The sequence below is a fragment of the Bacillus rossius genome, chromosome 1, assembly GCF_032445375.1.
Source record: "Bacillus rossius redtenbacheri isolate Brsri chromosome 1, Brsri_v3, whole genome shotgun sequence".
In the NCBI taxonomy this organism is placed as follows: Eukaryota; Metazoa; Arthropoda; class Insecta; order Phasmatodea; family Bacillidae; genus Bacillus; species Bacillus rossius.
The window spans coordinates 27,660,901-27,678,255 of NC_086330.1; the positions used below are offsets into that span (position 1 = coordinate 27,660,901).

The 17,355-nt window shown below is 38.7% G+C and overlaps 1 protein-coding gene across 1 annotated transcript in view; it reads left to right on the forward strand.

The window, feature by feature from the left end:
• Positions 1-17,355, forward strand: part of LOC134533464 (bumetanide-sensitive sodium-(potassium)-chloride cotransporter) — a 98,222-nt gene that overhangs the window by 37,801 nt on the left and 43,066 nt on the right. The window contains exons 6-15 of the mRNA XM_063370990.1: positions 263-516; positions 1,370-1,484; positions 2,857-2,984; positions 5,654-5,845; positions 7,205-7,436; positions 8,534-8,655; positions 9,353-9,488; positions 10,990-11,201; positions 13,158-13,399; positions 16,550-16,773. Of these exons, the coding sequence (XP_063227060.1) occupies positions 263-516; positions 1,370-1,484; positions 2,857-2,984; positions 5,654-5,845; positions 7,205-7,436; positions 8,534-8,655; positions 9,353-9,488; positions 10,990-11,201; positions 13,158-13,399; positions 16,550-16,773 (1,857 nt within the window). The remainder of the gene's footprint in view (positions 1-262; positions 517-1,369; positions 1,485-2,856; positions 2,985-5,653; positions 5,846-7,204; positions 7,437-8,533; positions 8,656-9,352; positions 9,489-10,989; positions 11,202-13,157; positions 13,400-16,549; positions 16,774-17,355) is intronic.

The following is a 17,355-nucleotide window of genomic DNA, read 5'->3' on the forward strand; positions in this document are numbered from 1 at the left end:
CAGTTCTAAGTTACGTGAATATGTCCAAGAGATCTAAGTTGAATGTTCTAAGGAATGTGAACTGTTTTGGGATTTTTAAGTAATGATTGTTCTGAGGAATGTGAATATGTTGGAGATTCTAAGTTGACTGTTCTAAGTTATGGGAAAATGTTCGACAGTTTTAAGTTACGACTGTTCTAAGGTATGGGAATGTGTTCGAGAGTTCTAAGTTACGACTGCCCTAAGCGGTGACTCCCTGAGTAACGCTCGGGCCACTCGCCAGGTGGCATCTACTACATCATCTCGCGGTCGCTGGGGCCGGAGTTCGGCGCCAGCATCGGCGTCGTGTTCGCCTTCGCCAACGCCGTCGCCGCCTCCATGAACACCATCGGCTTCTGCGACTCGCTCAACGACCTGCTGAGCACCTTCGGCGTCAAGATCATCGACGGCGGCGTCAACGACACGCGGCTCGTCGGCGTCGTCGCCCTGGCCGTCATGATCGTCATCTGCGCCGTCGGCATGGAGTGGGAGTCCAAGGTACATGACTCCGCCACGCACCTCCATACACGATGCTTACCACGGAGGTAGAAGCTATGGAGTGGTCTTTGTCACGTAAAAAATTTGTTGTCTGTAAAGTCGGTTTATGGACGATAGTTTAACGTGACGTCATAACAAAACATTGATGAAATGATTTCATACTTTTATGAATACAATTGAATAACTTTTTTTATTGAATATCATTATTTTGTATGGATACAAAGACGGAGTGAAATGAAATCTACAATTTAATTAATAAATTTACTTTTATTTGCACTCATTCATTCAAATATGTTTATTACTTTAACGAAGAGATTATTTTAACTATAACTTTTATACATGTTTGCTATTTAACTTCTTCCAATCTGTGTTATTCTGTTAAGGATAGGATGATGATAGGAAAAGTAGGAAATGAATGGGAGTGTTTCAAGTTTAATGTGCCTCGAAAATGTCAAGTTGATGGTTGTTCCATACGAGTGGAAGAGAGATAGATGCGGCGCAAGCGTACAATGAGCGTAACGGGACACAGCGTAACGGGACAATGTGCGTAACGGGACAAGGTGCTTAACGGGACACTTTTTCGTGCGTGCAGCCGGCGTTCATCGATTTATCAGACGTTGTCACGTCAAAAATTGAAGCCAATATGAAAACTATTTCCATACCCTACTTTAAACCTTAACAAGCAAACATTTTATTGTTAATAATATTTTTTAAAGTTAATTCCTTGCTGAATTGTTAAAAATATCGTGAAACTGATTTTTTTCCAGAAAGTATTTTGAAGAAGTATCAGGAAATAAATACCAAACTTGAGAATTTTTATATGTAATTAATTACGGTGTGTGTTTGATTTCAGGCTCAGAATTTCCTAATCGTGATAATTGTTGGGGCCATCATAGATTTTATAGCTGGAGCATCTGTTGGCCCAAAAAGCGAAGAAGCCAAAGCTAAAGGATTTACTGGTCTAAAACGTAAGTTATTTTTTATTATCGTTACAAAACTTCGAAATATACGTATTATAATATTTAATTAAGAACATTACATTTTCTCCACCTACATACTAGGCTGAAAAAATATTTCCTATTACTAATTAATTAAAGTTAATGTCACATGATATTATGATAATATTTGAGTGGATAATACGATAGGTGAAATAACATTTTCAATAGCTACATGATTCTTGCATTGATAGCCTATTTAAAACCTCCTTTCGGAAGCAGATTGTATGTCCCTAAACCAAATAGGTCATAAGTTCGAAAAACGAGGATCACTAAATACAATTTTTTTTAATATTTACGATAAAGCTCTGTGAATTTACTAATTGTGCATAAGGATGTGAATATAAAAGGAGAGTTATGCCAAAGTGATATTTTAGGTAATTATGTAATATTTTAAATCAATAATTCCAATAAATTATTTCATAATAATGAAACACTAGTAGAGATGAGACCACACATTTAAAAAGTATTTTTTTTAATATTGGAATATTCAGTTTTTTATTTAAGTGTTATGATTGTAATTTCAAAAATTTTTAAATATGGAATGACTTTAAGGAGTTTTAACATCATCTAAGATTAAATGTCAGTACTGGGTACGTTTTCAGACGTACTTGTCTTTCCTAGCACTCGTGTTTAGGGGCTGAACTAAACGAATAAAAAGTACTTGTTTGGTCCTTAAAACCTTATCAAATGGAAGTGGCACTCTTAATCTGTCAACCCATTTTGGCTTTCATTTCTTAAGAATAAAACCACTAGGGACTGACAACGGACTTGCAACTGCAGTCCATGAGCAATGATTAATAGATGCAAACGTTGTGATATTGCCTTGTTTATTTATTAATTTACTTTTAAAAATCTCATATGACGGCTGGCATATAGAATATGGAGGGGGGGGGGGTTTAAGGAAAAAGGCCCCTCTCAAAAGGAAATTCGCCCTACAGTAAATAATAAGGCTACCCTGTAAAATAATTTAACTCCATAATTTCTTGGTAGCCAAATCAAAAAGTAATTTCCTTTTGAACAAAAAATTTTCAGCCTGCACCACATTAAAAATTCTGCCCTAAACTCAGCTTCTATATAAGTAAATAAGATTGAAATGGTTTGAACTGATAGTGTACTTCGTGGTTTAGCGCTACTGCGGTTCGTGTACGATGCCTGGTAAATGCAGGCGCAGAAAACGTAGACATTGTCTTGTAAAAGTCATTATTTTTATTGTACTTTTTCATTTAAATAGTTTCTATGTAACTCATAATGTCAATATTAATTCCTCTTGGCATTATGCATATCCTCGATAGTGATTAAGTATGTAATATTTTTCAACGCACTTTGTTTCTTTACCTTTCAGTGGATGTATTTTCATTGAATTGGGGACCACAGTACACGGATAATCAGGACTTCTTTTCCGTGTTTGCCATCTTTTTCCCATCAGTGACCGGCATTCAAGCAGGAGCTAATATATCGGGAGATCTGAAGGTAAAACTTATTTATGTTCTTAAATCTTAGAAGAGTTTGAGTAAAATATTCCATCAACAAAATAAAAATCTACAAACAAGCCAAACTTGCATCTTTCTTTGAGCGAGAGGGATTGAAAAAAAATCAATATTAGTTTCAACAGGTTTTATACCATAAACATTTTATGTAACTGTTTCAGTCATTCCCAAATTAATAAAAAATAAAAACAAATACCAGTAACTTCACAAATGTTGGGAAATTAATTGTTACTTTATATATATATATATATAATTTTGGATTGATTTAATAATTTTTTATGAAGATGGCTACATCAGCAAAAATAGTAATACAGTCGGATTTTGAGAAGGTTTAGCGGAATAAAATAAATGGCGAAATAAAATATTAAAAACGTGTTTATTCAAAATTAAAATTATATAGACACTGTCAATTTAAGGACGCAAGTTGTTTTATCCCTCTCTCTGATATTTGACTTCTCTTCAATTTTTTTCACCTTCAAGTTAAATTAAGGGTTAGAATAGCACCAATTTTATTTTCCAAAACAGATATATTTAAAGTTGCGAAGCATTTTGGATGGTTGGAGCCCAAACCTGGAATATTCGTGTCATCTCTGTGACGGTGAAACACTCAAAAACCCTGGTTTTAGGGAAACCAAATTTCTACAAATCTTTGAATGATCTAGAAATAAGGAGTTTTACGATTAATCACACTTCCGGCCATTATTATACAAAATTATGAATCACACAATTGCATGCTCTTTGTTCATGCTAGGATTGAAATAAACGTATGGATTTTAGTTTCTTATAAACCCCACATGAACACTTTTGTAATCAATGAAAAAGCAATGTAAACAATTACCACGATTTTAAGAAAATTATATTTTAAATCATGAGGAAACACATGAAATTTTAGAAGCATCAAAATTAAAGATATTTCCCTCTGAAATCTTGGTTCTACACGTCATGATAAGTTTTTTTTCTTTTATCGTCATTACTAAGATTTAAAGGCTCTTTCTAAAATTTTAAAACGATACCTTCTTTGAATTTTTGGTTTCTATCACTTATAATTTTTTTATCACATAATTTTTTTATAATGTGTGCAAAAAGTCACGCAAGAGATTTTAATTACAAATCACTGCGCGAATTTTTAAACGATTTGTATTACATGTGAAAATGTGTTGAGAATATTAGTGACAGAACCACAAATGTAAGGAATTGTGTTAACATTTCGAAATAGCTCTTAAATAATATTAACGAGAAAATAATAACAATTTCAACATGACGTGTGAGACCTAGCATTAAGGTAAACATATTTTTCGAAGTTGTCGGGATTGCCCCGTCAAGAACGCGATTCCAAGATATTCATATACAGAAAGAGTTGAATTCAAACGACAAACTTCAACAGCAGGTTCATGACGTAAAAATAAATTATAAACGTATGTACGACATATGGTCTGATGTGATTGCGTTTCAAATATGGAAGTCGGACAGCACATTTGATAAACCGCCCGAACTTACATGTATATAAACACGACTACTTAGTGCCCGTCAATGATATGCATGTACGTTTTCCGAAGGTAAGCGGGACAGCATTTTTCCGGCCGCTGCCTTGAGGCGGGGTGACTTCCAGAACTGGAATGAATTCGTCTCACTTTACTGCTAAATTTTGTGAATGGTTGTGCCTAATGTAAAACATCCTTTAACTAACAATTTATGTTTAATGACCTCACAAATAAAGGTGGGAGCACATTTTTCTCTCTTGTGGTGTTTAATGAAATATATGTTTTGTTACGTCTACAGTTGTTTTATCTGAATTATTAATTAGTTTTCTTCGAAATACTTACATTTGCGTGTACATCACATAGAGATCAGTGCTTCTGATTACAAGCAGATGTTTTGAACTGAACGTTGTGAGTATTGCATACCTACCAGACGTCTAAGTAGTTAGTTATAAATTTTATACTAGTTTTTTAGCGAAAACTGTAGGGTATAGAATTTTGTAAAAAGGAAACTTTTTCATTACTTTCGACTTTTAGATAAATAGTCAGACTTTGAAAACCACATTATATCTTCTCTTCACCAAAATTTTATGGGGCATAAGTGTGTTACCCTAAATTATTTTCATTAAAAACAATTTTACTTTAGTGAAAAAATTTGCAGTGTTTGTAGAACTTCAATCAATTCAACTCAGACGCTTGGCAGTGGCGGATCCAGGGGGGAGGGGGGGGGCACCAGGGGCAAGTGCCCCCCCCCCCCCCAACTAGAAAAACCAGTTGTCTGCTACATTAATAATTAATTTCTTGTAGAATCATAAAATCTGGTGGTTGGATGTTATGTGTAGTGTGATTAGATTAAATACAAATTTAGTAATTTTAAGACAGTTTTTCTCTGGCTTCTCTGAAATCCTAGAGTGCCCCCTCCGAGGTGAACCTCTGGATCCGCCACTGACGCTTGGTGCTTTGTCATAAATATTTTCTTTATTATTTCCATGAAGGATCGGTTCAGCTGTAACTGCAAAAGCTTTATACCAGTCTTGGGAAGCACATTATTTCCACGCTGTGAGCTCGCAGCCCCAAGTTTTGTCGGTCGATGCACGTTACCGGGGGATGGGGCGGGGGGGGGGGGGGGGGGGGTGCAGAGCACGCGCGGTGATCTGGTTCTCTCTCGCGACAGAACCCGGCCGCCGCCATCCCGAAAGGAACCATGCTGTCGCTGTTCCTCACCATGCTGTCGTACGCCGTGTTCGTGGTGTTCGCGGGCGGCACCGCGCTGCGCTCCGCCAGCGGCTCCGTGCAGGACCTGGTGGCAGGCAACCTCACCGCCTGCGGCGACCAGTGCAGCTTCGGCCTCAGCCACAGCTACTCGGCGAGTCTCTGTCCCTGTCCCACTCTCTCTTTCCCCCTTTTCCGTCTCTCTCCTCTTTCTCACTTTGACGTGACAACGTCTAATAAATCGACGAACGCCGGCTGCACGCGCAAAAAAAGTGTCCCGTAACGCACATCGTCCCCGTTACGCTGTGTCCAGTTACGCTCATTGTACGCTTGCGCCGCATCTATCTCTCTTCCACTCGATTGGAACAACCATCGATTTGACTTCTTCGAGGCACATTAAACTTGAAACACTCCCATTTGTTTCCTAATTTTCCTATCATCGTCCTATCCTCAACAGAAAAACACAGATTGGAATAAGTTAAATAGCAAACACGTTTAAAAGTTATAGTTAAAATGATCTCTTCGTTAAAGTGATAAACATATTTGAATTAATGAGTGCAAATAAAAGTAAATTTATCAATTAAATCTAGATTCATTTCACTCCTTTGTATCCATACCAAATAGTGATAATTCAATAAGTATGCAATAATTTCATCAATGTTTTGTTATGACGTCACGTTAAACTATCGTCCGTAAACCGACTTTACAGACAACCAATTTTTTTATTTACATCTTTTCTCTCCCTAATCAACACTCTTACCTTTTTTCTCTGTGTTTATTTTTATTTCTTACCCTTTCTCTCTTTCTCTCATTCTTTTCCTCTCTCTTTCACTTTATTATTTTTTCTATCTCTACCTCTATCTCTCTCTTTCTCATTTTCCCACCAGTGCGTATACAGCCAAGCCTTCGCAAGTGTCAGCTCATGGTATACGCAATACCAATGATTAACAGGGTCTCATTTCATGTGACAAGGCTTAATTTATGGCAGATTCAAGTACATTCACAATCCGAACGACTGAAGATCTGATCACGAAATAAAGACCCTTATAGTTTTGAGATGACCTTTCATTGGCAGCATTTATGCTAGACGAAGTTTTCTACCTAACTAAGAAATATTTATTGCGTCTTTTTTTGTGTATATTATAAGTACTGGCTGATGTAATTTACTTGCCTTAAAAACAGCATTAGTCATAGAAAATTATAAATTGTTCATATTTTTACAAATTTTTACAGAAGTCAGGTGAAATAGTGGCAGTAAATTTCATAAACAGCTACCAGGACAGAAGATTCTCGATTATATCATACCATTCAGCACGCGGTCGATTTTTTTTGGACTAGCATAAATTTACATCCCACTCATTAGGATGGAGGAAAGCGGGAATTTACTTTGAATCATTTATAAATGACACGCGTCGTGAAAGTCTCCTGTTCTTTTTTGCGGCTTAACTAAGACAAATTCTAAGCATAGAATGATTTAGAGTGAAAAAAATTTCTTCTGTTTGTTTTGTTGTAGATAATGCAACTGATGTCCCTGTGGGGTCCATTCATATACGCCGGCTGCTTCGCCGCTACGCTGTCCACTGCCCTAACGAACCTGCTGTCGGTTCCAAGGCTCATTCAGGCTCTAGGCATCGACAAGATATATCCGGGACTCATATTTTTCTCCAAGGGCTACGGAAAGGCAGGCGAACCGTACAGAGGATACGTGCTCACCTTTGTCATCTCTTCAGCTTTCTTACTCATAGGTAACTCATACCTAGAGACCTGCCAAAATTCGCGGATTAATTGACCTCTAGGATAGACTCCAAAGTCCTTTTAAATACTCGCGGAAATGACACCTGTTCATTGGCTGCTGACGCGTGAGACGTCTCAACTATGCTGTCCGTAATTCGGCACTTTCTTGGTTTAGTGTTGTTTCCCATTGGCTCACAGTTCCCCGGATAAAATGTGGGCCAATCGCAGAAGCGGTACGAAGGTAAAGTTGTTTTTGTGCTAGCCTATCGCGAAATGAATCCGCGAATTTTGCATGTCTACCATACCCAATGCAATAAACTCTGCTTGACTAGATTGAGAGATTTTATTATTTACTGTTAAACTTTAGTTACCCTTTTTTCATACCCGTAGGAGTGGGAATCTGTTTTTATATTTAGCCTAGTTTTTAAGTTAACCAAAGGCCTTACTAACAAAATTAAGTTTCATCAAAATATGTTCATAGTTTCAGGGTGATACCGGAACAAGCTAACCAACAAAATAACATAGGCCTACAACAATTTAATATATAAATATATATATATCTTAAAAGTAAGTTACTATAGTTTAAATACTTTAAAACAATTAAAGACGTTTACAAATAATATTTTACTTATCATTATAGATTTCTTAATAAAGAATTGTGTAAAGGATTATTGAAAAAAAGATAAAAACAATTTTGGAAGCAATTGATATTCTACAGTAACTAATTACTGTGAAAGTTGTTTTTGACTACTGAATACATAAAAGTTTTAATTAAATTAAATACCAAATTGTTTTGGATAAACACCTTGCTTTTTGTGTGTTGCACGTAAGTTATAAAATACATAGAGGCATGTGACTAGGCAAAATAAATGGGTCCTTGCCGAAGAATAATAATTTTAAAAGTCATATAACATGCTTTCTATTTGTTACTTGCTGAAACTTCAGATGTGAACATCTCCTAGAGCTCTCCAAAGTGGAAGAGTTGTATTTTGTGTGACATGGAATGATTGAACTTGACATTGCGGGTGCTAATTTCTGTGCCGATGACGATGTTGAAATAACACCTAAGTGGTTACATTTAATCTCAAGATACTCTGATAATTTACAGCCAATCTGGACTTGATCGCACCTCTGATATCCAATTTCTACCTGGCATCTTATGCTCTGATCAACTTTTGCACGTTCCATGCTGCGCTCATTAAACCTCTGGGATGGAGACCTACTTTCAAGGTAAGCATGTTTTGGCTCGTACTGGTGATTAATGAGATTTTGGAATTTTTGATTATTTTTAAATGCATTGTTTTATACGAAATTGAATATATTTTAATAATACATGAAGTAACTAGGATATTACAAATTCGGTAATTAAACATGCTGAAAATGTGAGTTTAAATACCTTTTGGTAACCGAGCATATTATGAATCACTGGCGCTTTTAGCTAAATGTCTTTCCCAGGATTAGAATTCAGAACATTAAATGAGGTTTAATGCTTACGATTTAGTTTTTGAAACGTGTACTCAAGAATTTATGTGCAGTTTTATTTTTTATACCTGTTAGTGATGATTAATTTTATTTATTATGTTTCTGTGTCTTACTTATAATTAAACCTAAAATATTAGATTGTTGGTGAAATATTATTGGTATTAAAATTTAGCTATGATGTTGCTTAAACAACAGTTTGCACTATAATATGTATATACAGTTTTAAAATTAGAATTTATTATATCTAGATAAAGACTGATCATGTGATAGTTTTAAAATTAAAATTAACAGAGCAACATATATCGATACTCAAAACTTAAAACATATTCCTATCGAATAATAATTAATTATAAGAGTCCCTGTAATGTTTTAAAAACGACAATTGTGTGTTTTGTTTTGGTTTGTTGGGTCAGACATTAAAGTGGCTTCCAATGCGTTGTTCCAGTACTACAACACCTGGCTCAGCCTGGTGGGGTTCATTTTGTGCGTGGCCATCATGTTCCTTATCAACTGGATGACGTCGCTCATAACTTTCATAATAATATTCGCCCTCTACCTCATTGTGGTGTACAGGAATCCAGGTTTGTTACCCCAGTTAAGCTCTGAAATATTCATTTTTAATGCACTTCCCAAAGAACTGCATTTTGTTTAGAGTAGTATGTATCAGGGTCCAGGGTCCGGTGTCGGTGCCGGGATCCGCCATCTTGGATTGTAACGTCACAATCATAAAAAGGAAGCATATTTGTAAGCCCATTTATAAAAAGGAAGTATTTTTGGAAACACATTAAAAAAAAAGCACATTTTGAAGAACATTCGACAAAAAGGAAGTACATTTAAAAGCACATTCAACGATGAGAAAATAACATCAAAAAGGACGTACATGTGCACGAACATTTTAATCAGCGGGGATACGATCTCATCACAGGGATACGATCTCGCCACATCGATACGATCTCATTACAGGTATACGATCCCGCCACAGGGCTACGATCTCATTACAGGGCTACGATCTCGCCACAGCGATACAATATTATTAAAGGGATACGATCTCATTACAGGGATACGATCTCATCACAGGGATTGGATCTCGTCTCAGGGATACGATCTCGCCACAGGGATGCGACCTTATCACAGGGTTATGTTCTCATCACAGGTATACAATCTCATCACAGGTATACAATCTCATCACAGGTATATGTTCTGGTCACAGGAATGATTTCGTCACAGGTATACGATTTCATCACAGAAATATGTTCTCGTCACAGGGATACGATCCCGTCACAGGAATACGAACTAATTAGAGGGATATGATACTACAGACTTTACAATGTGCATTTAACTAAAAGGGCATACATTCATACGAACACTGAAATCAGTAGTATGCGATCATATAGTTACGATACGATCGCCAATGTACGGTAAGCTTCAACTACCCCAACTGTCTTTGGCCCCAACTGCTTCAACGACATTTGGCTACACGGCTATGAGATTACGAATCTAGAAGGCTGACCGGCTACATGGCTGTGTTCGGTTGGTCGCATATTTGAACAATAAATAGCAGTAGAGTTGTGACCGGGCGACGTGGCTGGTTGGTAAAAAGATGTGAACAATGAGGAGGACAGCCACGTGACCGAGGGATGTCTGTGTTTGGTCGGTCACAGATGTGAACAATGGCGAGCACAGTCTTGTGACAGGGCGATGTGGCTGATTGGTTGAAGATGTAAACAATGAGGATGACAAGTCACGTGACCAAGGGTGATCTGTGTTTAGTTGGTCACAGATGGAAAAAAAGAGGAGAGTAATATGACCAGTATGTTTGGTTTTTTGTTCGCAAACGTGAAAAATGACGAGAAGATTCTTGTTACTGGGATGGTTCCTGTTTGGTTGGTTGAAGATGTGAACAATGAGCAGGACATTCATGTGACCGAGGGGTGGGGGCGTGTCTGTTTTGGGTTGGTCGCAGACATGATCAATGACGAGGAGAGACTTGAGACCAAAGGGGGTATGTGTTTGGTAGGTTGAAGATGTGAACAATGAAGGAGGACAGTCACGCGTGACCGAGGGTGGGGGGGTTGTTCGCAGACGTGAACTGGGGCTCGTCGACCCAGGCGCAGACGTACAAGGCGGCGCTGGCCACGGCGCAGCGGCTGGACACCATCAGCGAGCACGTGAAGAACTACAGGCCGCAGGTGCTGGCTCTGAGCGGGCGGCCGTACCTGCGGCCGGCGCTGGTCGACCTGGCGGGGCTCATCACCCGCAGCCACGCGCTGCTGCTCTGCGGCGACATATCCCAGGTGAGGCGCAGTCATCCACCCTATAGCGGGGACGCACCATAACGCCGAAATACCGCAACGCCGAACGTACAATAACGCCGAAAACCATAATGCCAAATACCAAATTGACTACAACGCCGACAGCTAGAAAACTGCTGTGTACCACAACGCCGAATTACCGCAACGCCAAAATACTTTAACGCCGAAAAATGTCATTGCAGGACTGCCACAAAGGTTAGGTTAGGTAAGGTTAGGTTAGGCTAGGTTAGCCTAGCCTAGGTTAGGTTAGGTTGTGGTATTTCGGCGTTAAGATAATTTAAGAAACACACACTAATTCATTCAGTTGTTTTTCATTTTGCTCCTGTGAGACCCGCCCCCCCCCCCCCCTCCACGTAACATTTTTCGGCTTTACTGTATTTCGGCGTTGTGGTACACAACAGTTTTCTAGCTGTCGGCGTTGCGGTCAATTTGGCATTTGGCGTTATGGTATTCGGCCTTATTTTACGTTCGGCGTTGTGGTAACGACCCACCCTACCACACTGGCCGTGTCCGCGTCTTCGTCTGCGCGCACAAGACGATAAACGAAGGTTAGATACACTAAAGTTTGAGACTGTAAACTTCATTCTTGGTTACATTCAGGAACAAGCACGAACAATTTAAAGGAATCACTAACTGGAGAAGATTTTGGAAAGCATTTGGAAACAAAAATGAATACAATATTTTACTCGTTATAATGCTAGTTAAAAGCACAATTTTTTTATCCGATTTATTTTTTTACATCTTGAGGGCTTTTAAGAAATTTGTGTTCTTGGGGCGTAATTGGGGAACTCTTTAATGTAAGCGAAAGCGATTTTAAAGTTGCCCTATCTCGAAAGGTGCGACACTCATGTGAATACTTTAACATCGTCACCTATTACGCCATCAACACTATTCGTTCATAGCCAAGTCATAGTTAAAAAATACATAAAAAAAAATACCCAGCATCATAAGTCATGTTTCACCCGGTTTGAAGATAAAATTGCGGTCATATATTTAAATTCGTGTTATGTTTTTACGTGATAACGTCTTATAAATCGATGAACGCCGGCTGCACGCACGAAAAAGCAAGACTCATGGTCACGTTCCGCCTGAGCTGAGCGTGCAAGAACCGGTCAACTACCGTGTGAGAAAATCTTCTATAATATCAAACAGGTTAAAGCGGGCTTTTTAACTAATTGTTCGTGATTATATTTAAACAAATTATTTAAATTATATTTGTAAAAAATGTAAATAATATTTGAAAATAAAAAAGTATGCAATTTTTCATCAATGTTTCCTCATGACGCTATCACGTAAAAATTTCGTCCATAAAAATGACTTTAGAGACATGTAACTTAGGTTCACACCTCATAAAATTCATCAATACTCCCCCAGGCATATGATCCCGCTAGGGCGTTATCCTGGTTAGGAGAAAGATGGGTCTTTTACATGTCTGACACTGTTACCACAGTGCCAAACATGGGTTTCCGAGAACCGGGAATTGGATTCGCCATTTCCAATCGCGGCATGTTACTGGTGAGCGCACGGCTAGGTCGGAGAGGGTTGAGGAGACCCATCCCAACATCGGCCCCACCGACCCGCCCCCAGGTCCGTCGTAAACCCCCCAGACCACCAACAGAGCTAGCCCCCTCTGTGGGATCCAGTGGCGGATTTAGAGGGGGGGGGCAGGGGGCACGTGCCCCCAGGGTAAACTACGCATGAGATAATACTACTTCTGAAGTAATAAACAGGTATTATACTAGGTACACACTAACGGTGCTGCACCAAGAAGTCAGTCCCGGGTCCGCCCCTGGTGGGATCTGAGTAGAACCGTCAAGGAAACCATACCTCTTACATCCCTGGGACCACTCGGTCACCCAGTTGCTACTTTACAGACAACTACTTTCTTGAGTACCTTGTGAGGTGGTGCGATGCTCGGGCGGACTTGGGTGTGCGCAGAGGAGGCTGTCGCACCGCACGCGGTCCTCGCGCCGCCGCCGCAGCGCCGCCTGGCTGCAGCAGCACAAGATCAAGTCCTTCTTCAGCGTGGTGGACGGACTGCGCTTCGAGGACGCGGCGCGCAGCCTCATGCAGGCCTCCGGCGTCGGCAAGATGCGGCCCAACGTGGTGCTCATGGGCTTCAAGAACGACTGGCAGAGCTGCGGGCCCGGCCAGCTGCTCGCCTACTTCAACGTCCTGCAGTGAGTTCAGGTCCTGCAGGCGTGGTGGATGTAGAGGGTTTGGTGGCTCTATAGGGTAAGGTGGCTGTAGAGGGTGAGGTGGATGAAGAGGATGAAGTGTCTGTATAGGGTGTGGTGGCTGTTGAGAGTGTGGTGGTTGTAGAGGGTGTCGTGGCTGTAGAGGGTGAGGTGGATGAAGAGGATAAAGTGTCTGTATAGGGTGTGGTGGCTGTTGAGAGTGTGGTGGTTGTAGAGGGTGTGGTGGTTGTAGAGGGTGAGGTGGATGAAGAGGATAAAGTGTCTGTAGAGGGTGTGGTGGCTGTTGAGAGTGTGGTGGTTGTATAGTATGTCGTGGCTGTAGAGGGTGAGGTGGATGAAGAGGATAAAGTGTCTGTATAGGGTGTGGTGGATGAAGAGGGTGTGCTGGTTGTAGAGGGTGTGGTGGTTGTAGAGGGTGAGGTGGATGAAGAGGATAAAGTGTCTGTAGAGGATGTGGTGGCTGTTGAGAATGTGGTGGTTGTATAGGATGTCGTGGCTGTAGAGGGTGAGGTGGATGAAGAGGATAAAGTGTCTGTATAGGGTGTGGTGGATGAAGAGGGTGTGCTGGTTGTAGAGGGTGTGGTGGTTGTATAGGATGTCGGGGTTGTAGAGGGTGAGGTGGATGAAGAGGATGAAGTGTCTGTGTAGGGTGTGGTGGCTGTAGAGGGTGTAGCAATTACTATAACAACTAACATAGTACAATAAATAATATAAATAATATAAAAATTAATAATTTATTTTGCAAATTTAATCCAAAATATAAAACCAAAAAATTATTAGAAAATATAAAATGGTTACTTTTTAACTTGATTCTTAAAATTCTTAAATGTTTGAATGCATACCATTTATCAACCGCTATTTTTTTCATGCTATTTTCGTCTTAAATATAATAATTTTTACTTTATACTTGGCGATATTTATTAATTTAGTTCCATATTTCTATATTATGAAACCCAGAATTTGAATTCATGATTCCCGCCCAATCGCACCTTGTGCACCTTTTGCGCCACCTTCCTAGCGGTTGTTAAAAGGTGTTTTGTTACACCTATCAGTAGAAAGAATTCGTTGAACTAATTCAAGTGTTTCTTCCGGTGATACCAACGCTAAGTTAATTTTTTTTTGTTGCAGAAATCGTATAATATAAGGTAAAGTCCAAGCATGTGTAAGATGGACCGAATGTAAGACCATCTTCTGCGAATAGGAAGATTCCTAAATCGAGAACGTGGATCGCAATTTTAGTTACCAGGTTGAATCATTGGTTACATCATTGAATTTTTTATCAGTTTATAGTAAAATATTTTGTAATTTTCTCGGGAGAATCTGCCCATGTTGATTTTTTCTTCCATTGTTTCATTTCTTTTATTTAAGTATTTTTTTTAAACTTAATTTAATACCTACCTTGCACTTTTATTTTCTGTCACAAATGTTTTTAACAGATATTCACTTAATGTCATAACAGAACAATCGCGCAAGTGATTATTATTACGAATACGTACGTGAACACTGTATTACACTTATATGTTTAAAATATTTGTGCCCGAATAACAAATGCAAAGAAGGCATTGAAGTAAAATTAAAAAAAAAAATCCTTAAATAAAATAAATTAGAAATAAGGGGGGAGGGGGTGGAATCAGAATAACGTGTGCGACTGAGCCTAAAACTTTGTAGTGCATTAGATACTAAAAGATTGTATATTAGAGCTGAAATAACGAGTATGTATCGAAGGGAAAATCAGATAAATTATGCAGCTCATAATTATCCTACAAGGCATAGACAGAACATAAATTAAACTGTTTCTGTATTTCATTAAACAATTGCACAGAAGCCTTTAGAATTTTTGCTTCCAAAAATTGTAATTATTATTCCTGAAAAACTAAAAACAAAAAAATTACATTTTAGATAAAAAATATATATGGCAATCTTTGGCTGGATAATTTAAAGATGAAGAGATTTCTTTGGTATTAAAATAATGTTTTATATAGTGTTTCAACTTATTAAATTGTACTTTTTAAAATATATTTTTTATATTTTTATTTACAGATTTTTTCTGAAACAATTGTTTTGCTTTATTTTATAGTTAAATGATTTTTTTCTTGTTAACTATTTAAAATTTGAAAAAACTTATATAAGACTTATTACTTAGTTTTATTGATTTATTTTTTTAATTGTTACAAATTTTTAAAATGTTTACACTAGTCAAAATACTGCACGTAGATTAAACTGAGTAGATCAAAACACATAAGATGCTTGCTTTTGTGAGTGCTGAGTTTTCCAGTTTGATTCAGTGTTGTGCAGTTTGATTCAGTGTTGTGTGGTCAAAGTGTAAATAAAAAATGTGTGTGTGTGCAAGTCACACACGGTAGACGTGAAACTTCTGAAAAGTCCTTGATTAAAAATATTTATTGAAAAATATTTAAAAAAACAAGTAAATGAAATAATGAATATTATAAATTAAAATAGAACAATAAAATAGAACAACAGGTATTTCAGCTAATTTCACGACGCTCACACTGTTTACTTCGCTGCATAGCAAGAATACCACGCGCATGCGCTTGGGATCTACCGACTCACTCTCTTCCTCCCTCCTACTTTCTACCTTTGTGTATCTTTCTTTCTCTCTCCCTCATGCGTTGGAATATTGGACGCTACTCGTTGCTAACGCTCGCGCTGGCCTGTAACAGGTATACTACGCGCATGCGTTCGAGTGCCACGCATTCACTCTCGCTCTGTCTCTTTCTGTTACCCCTCCCCAGGAGCGTTGAACGTTTAACGCAACAGTGAATTCATACCCCCTCCATGGTAGCTTTAAACGTTTAACCCTTTTTTTTTGTAGTGGTATTTCTATGATACCACTTTGAAAAAAATATTACTATTCGCAATGTTTCAGTGATATTGCCGATATATATCGCGTGAATTAGCCTTGTGCTGCTATCTGGCGATCCTAACAAGAACCAGCAACATTGGCTGCTTTAATTTTTCCGTTCCGCCACGTCTGCCAAAAGTTACACAATAGATTCTTTTATTTAAATATATTTCGGTGTGCCTCAAAGGGTTAACGCAACCTTCAGAAGAGGGTGAAAATGAAATTATTTGTTAGTTCAGTTCCCTGACCTTGACCTTGACCCCCGACAGCAACGCGTTCGAGAACCGCATGGCTCTGGTGATCCTGCGGCTGCGCGACGGCCTCGACTACCTGAAGGTGTCCGACGACGCGGACGACGGGGTGCTGTCCGTGGGCGGCTCCAACGCCGACCTCGCGGCGGACGGCGGCGCCAGCCTCATGCGCGTCGACTCCGACTTCAGCATCAGCGGGCGGCTGGCGCGCGACGACTCCGACACCTCCATCAACGGCAAAGGTCTCGAGTACTCTTCCCACCACCCCTCCTAGCTCCGCTCAGGCTGTCGGAAAACCGAACTTAAAAAAAAAAAATTTGTTTGTCCGTAAAGTCGGTTTACGGACGATAGTTCAACGTGACGACGTCATAACAAAACATTGATGAAATGATTGCATACTTTTATGAATAAATTTGAATCATTTTTATTTTAATAATAAAAGAACAAATACTTGAAATTATACTATTAATAAGTTTTTTTAAAATGCAAGAATAATTAACCTTTATTGCAGAAATTGTTGTTGTAATAAGCAATGAAAACCACATTAACTTTTCACTTCACTTTATAAACAGTCGACGAAACAGTTCACGTGTAGATTACTTGTAATTAATTTTAATAACTGGCGTTTAGCTATAAAGTTTAAATATAATTAAAAACAAGTTTTCAAATAAATAAACTGTAATCAAATATCTATCAGCAATTATATGAATCACCATAATTTTTTAGTCAATTGTAACATAAGCTATCATTATTGCACTCGCTGACAGCGTAACGGAACACAGCGAAACGGAACAATGAGCGTAACGGGACACAGCGTAACGGAA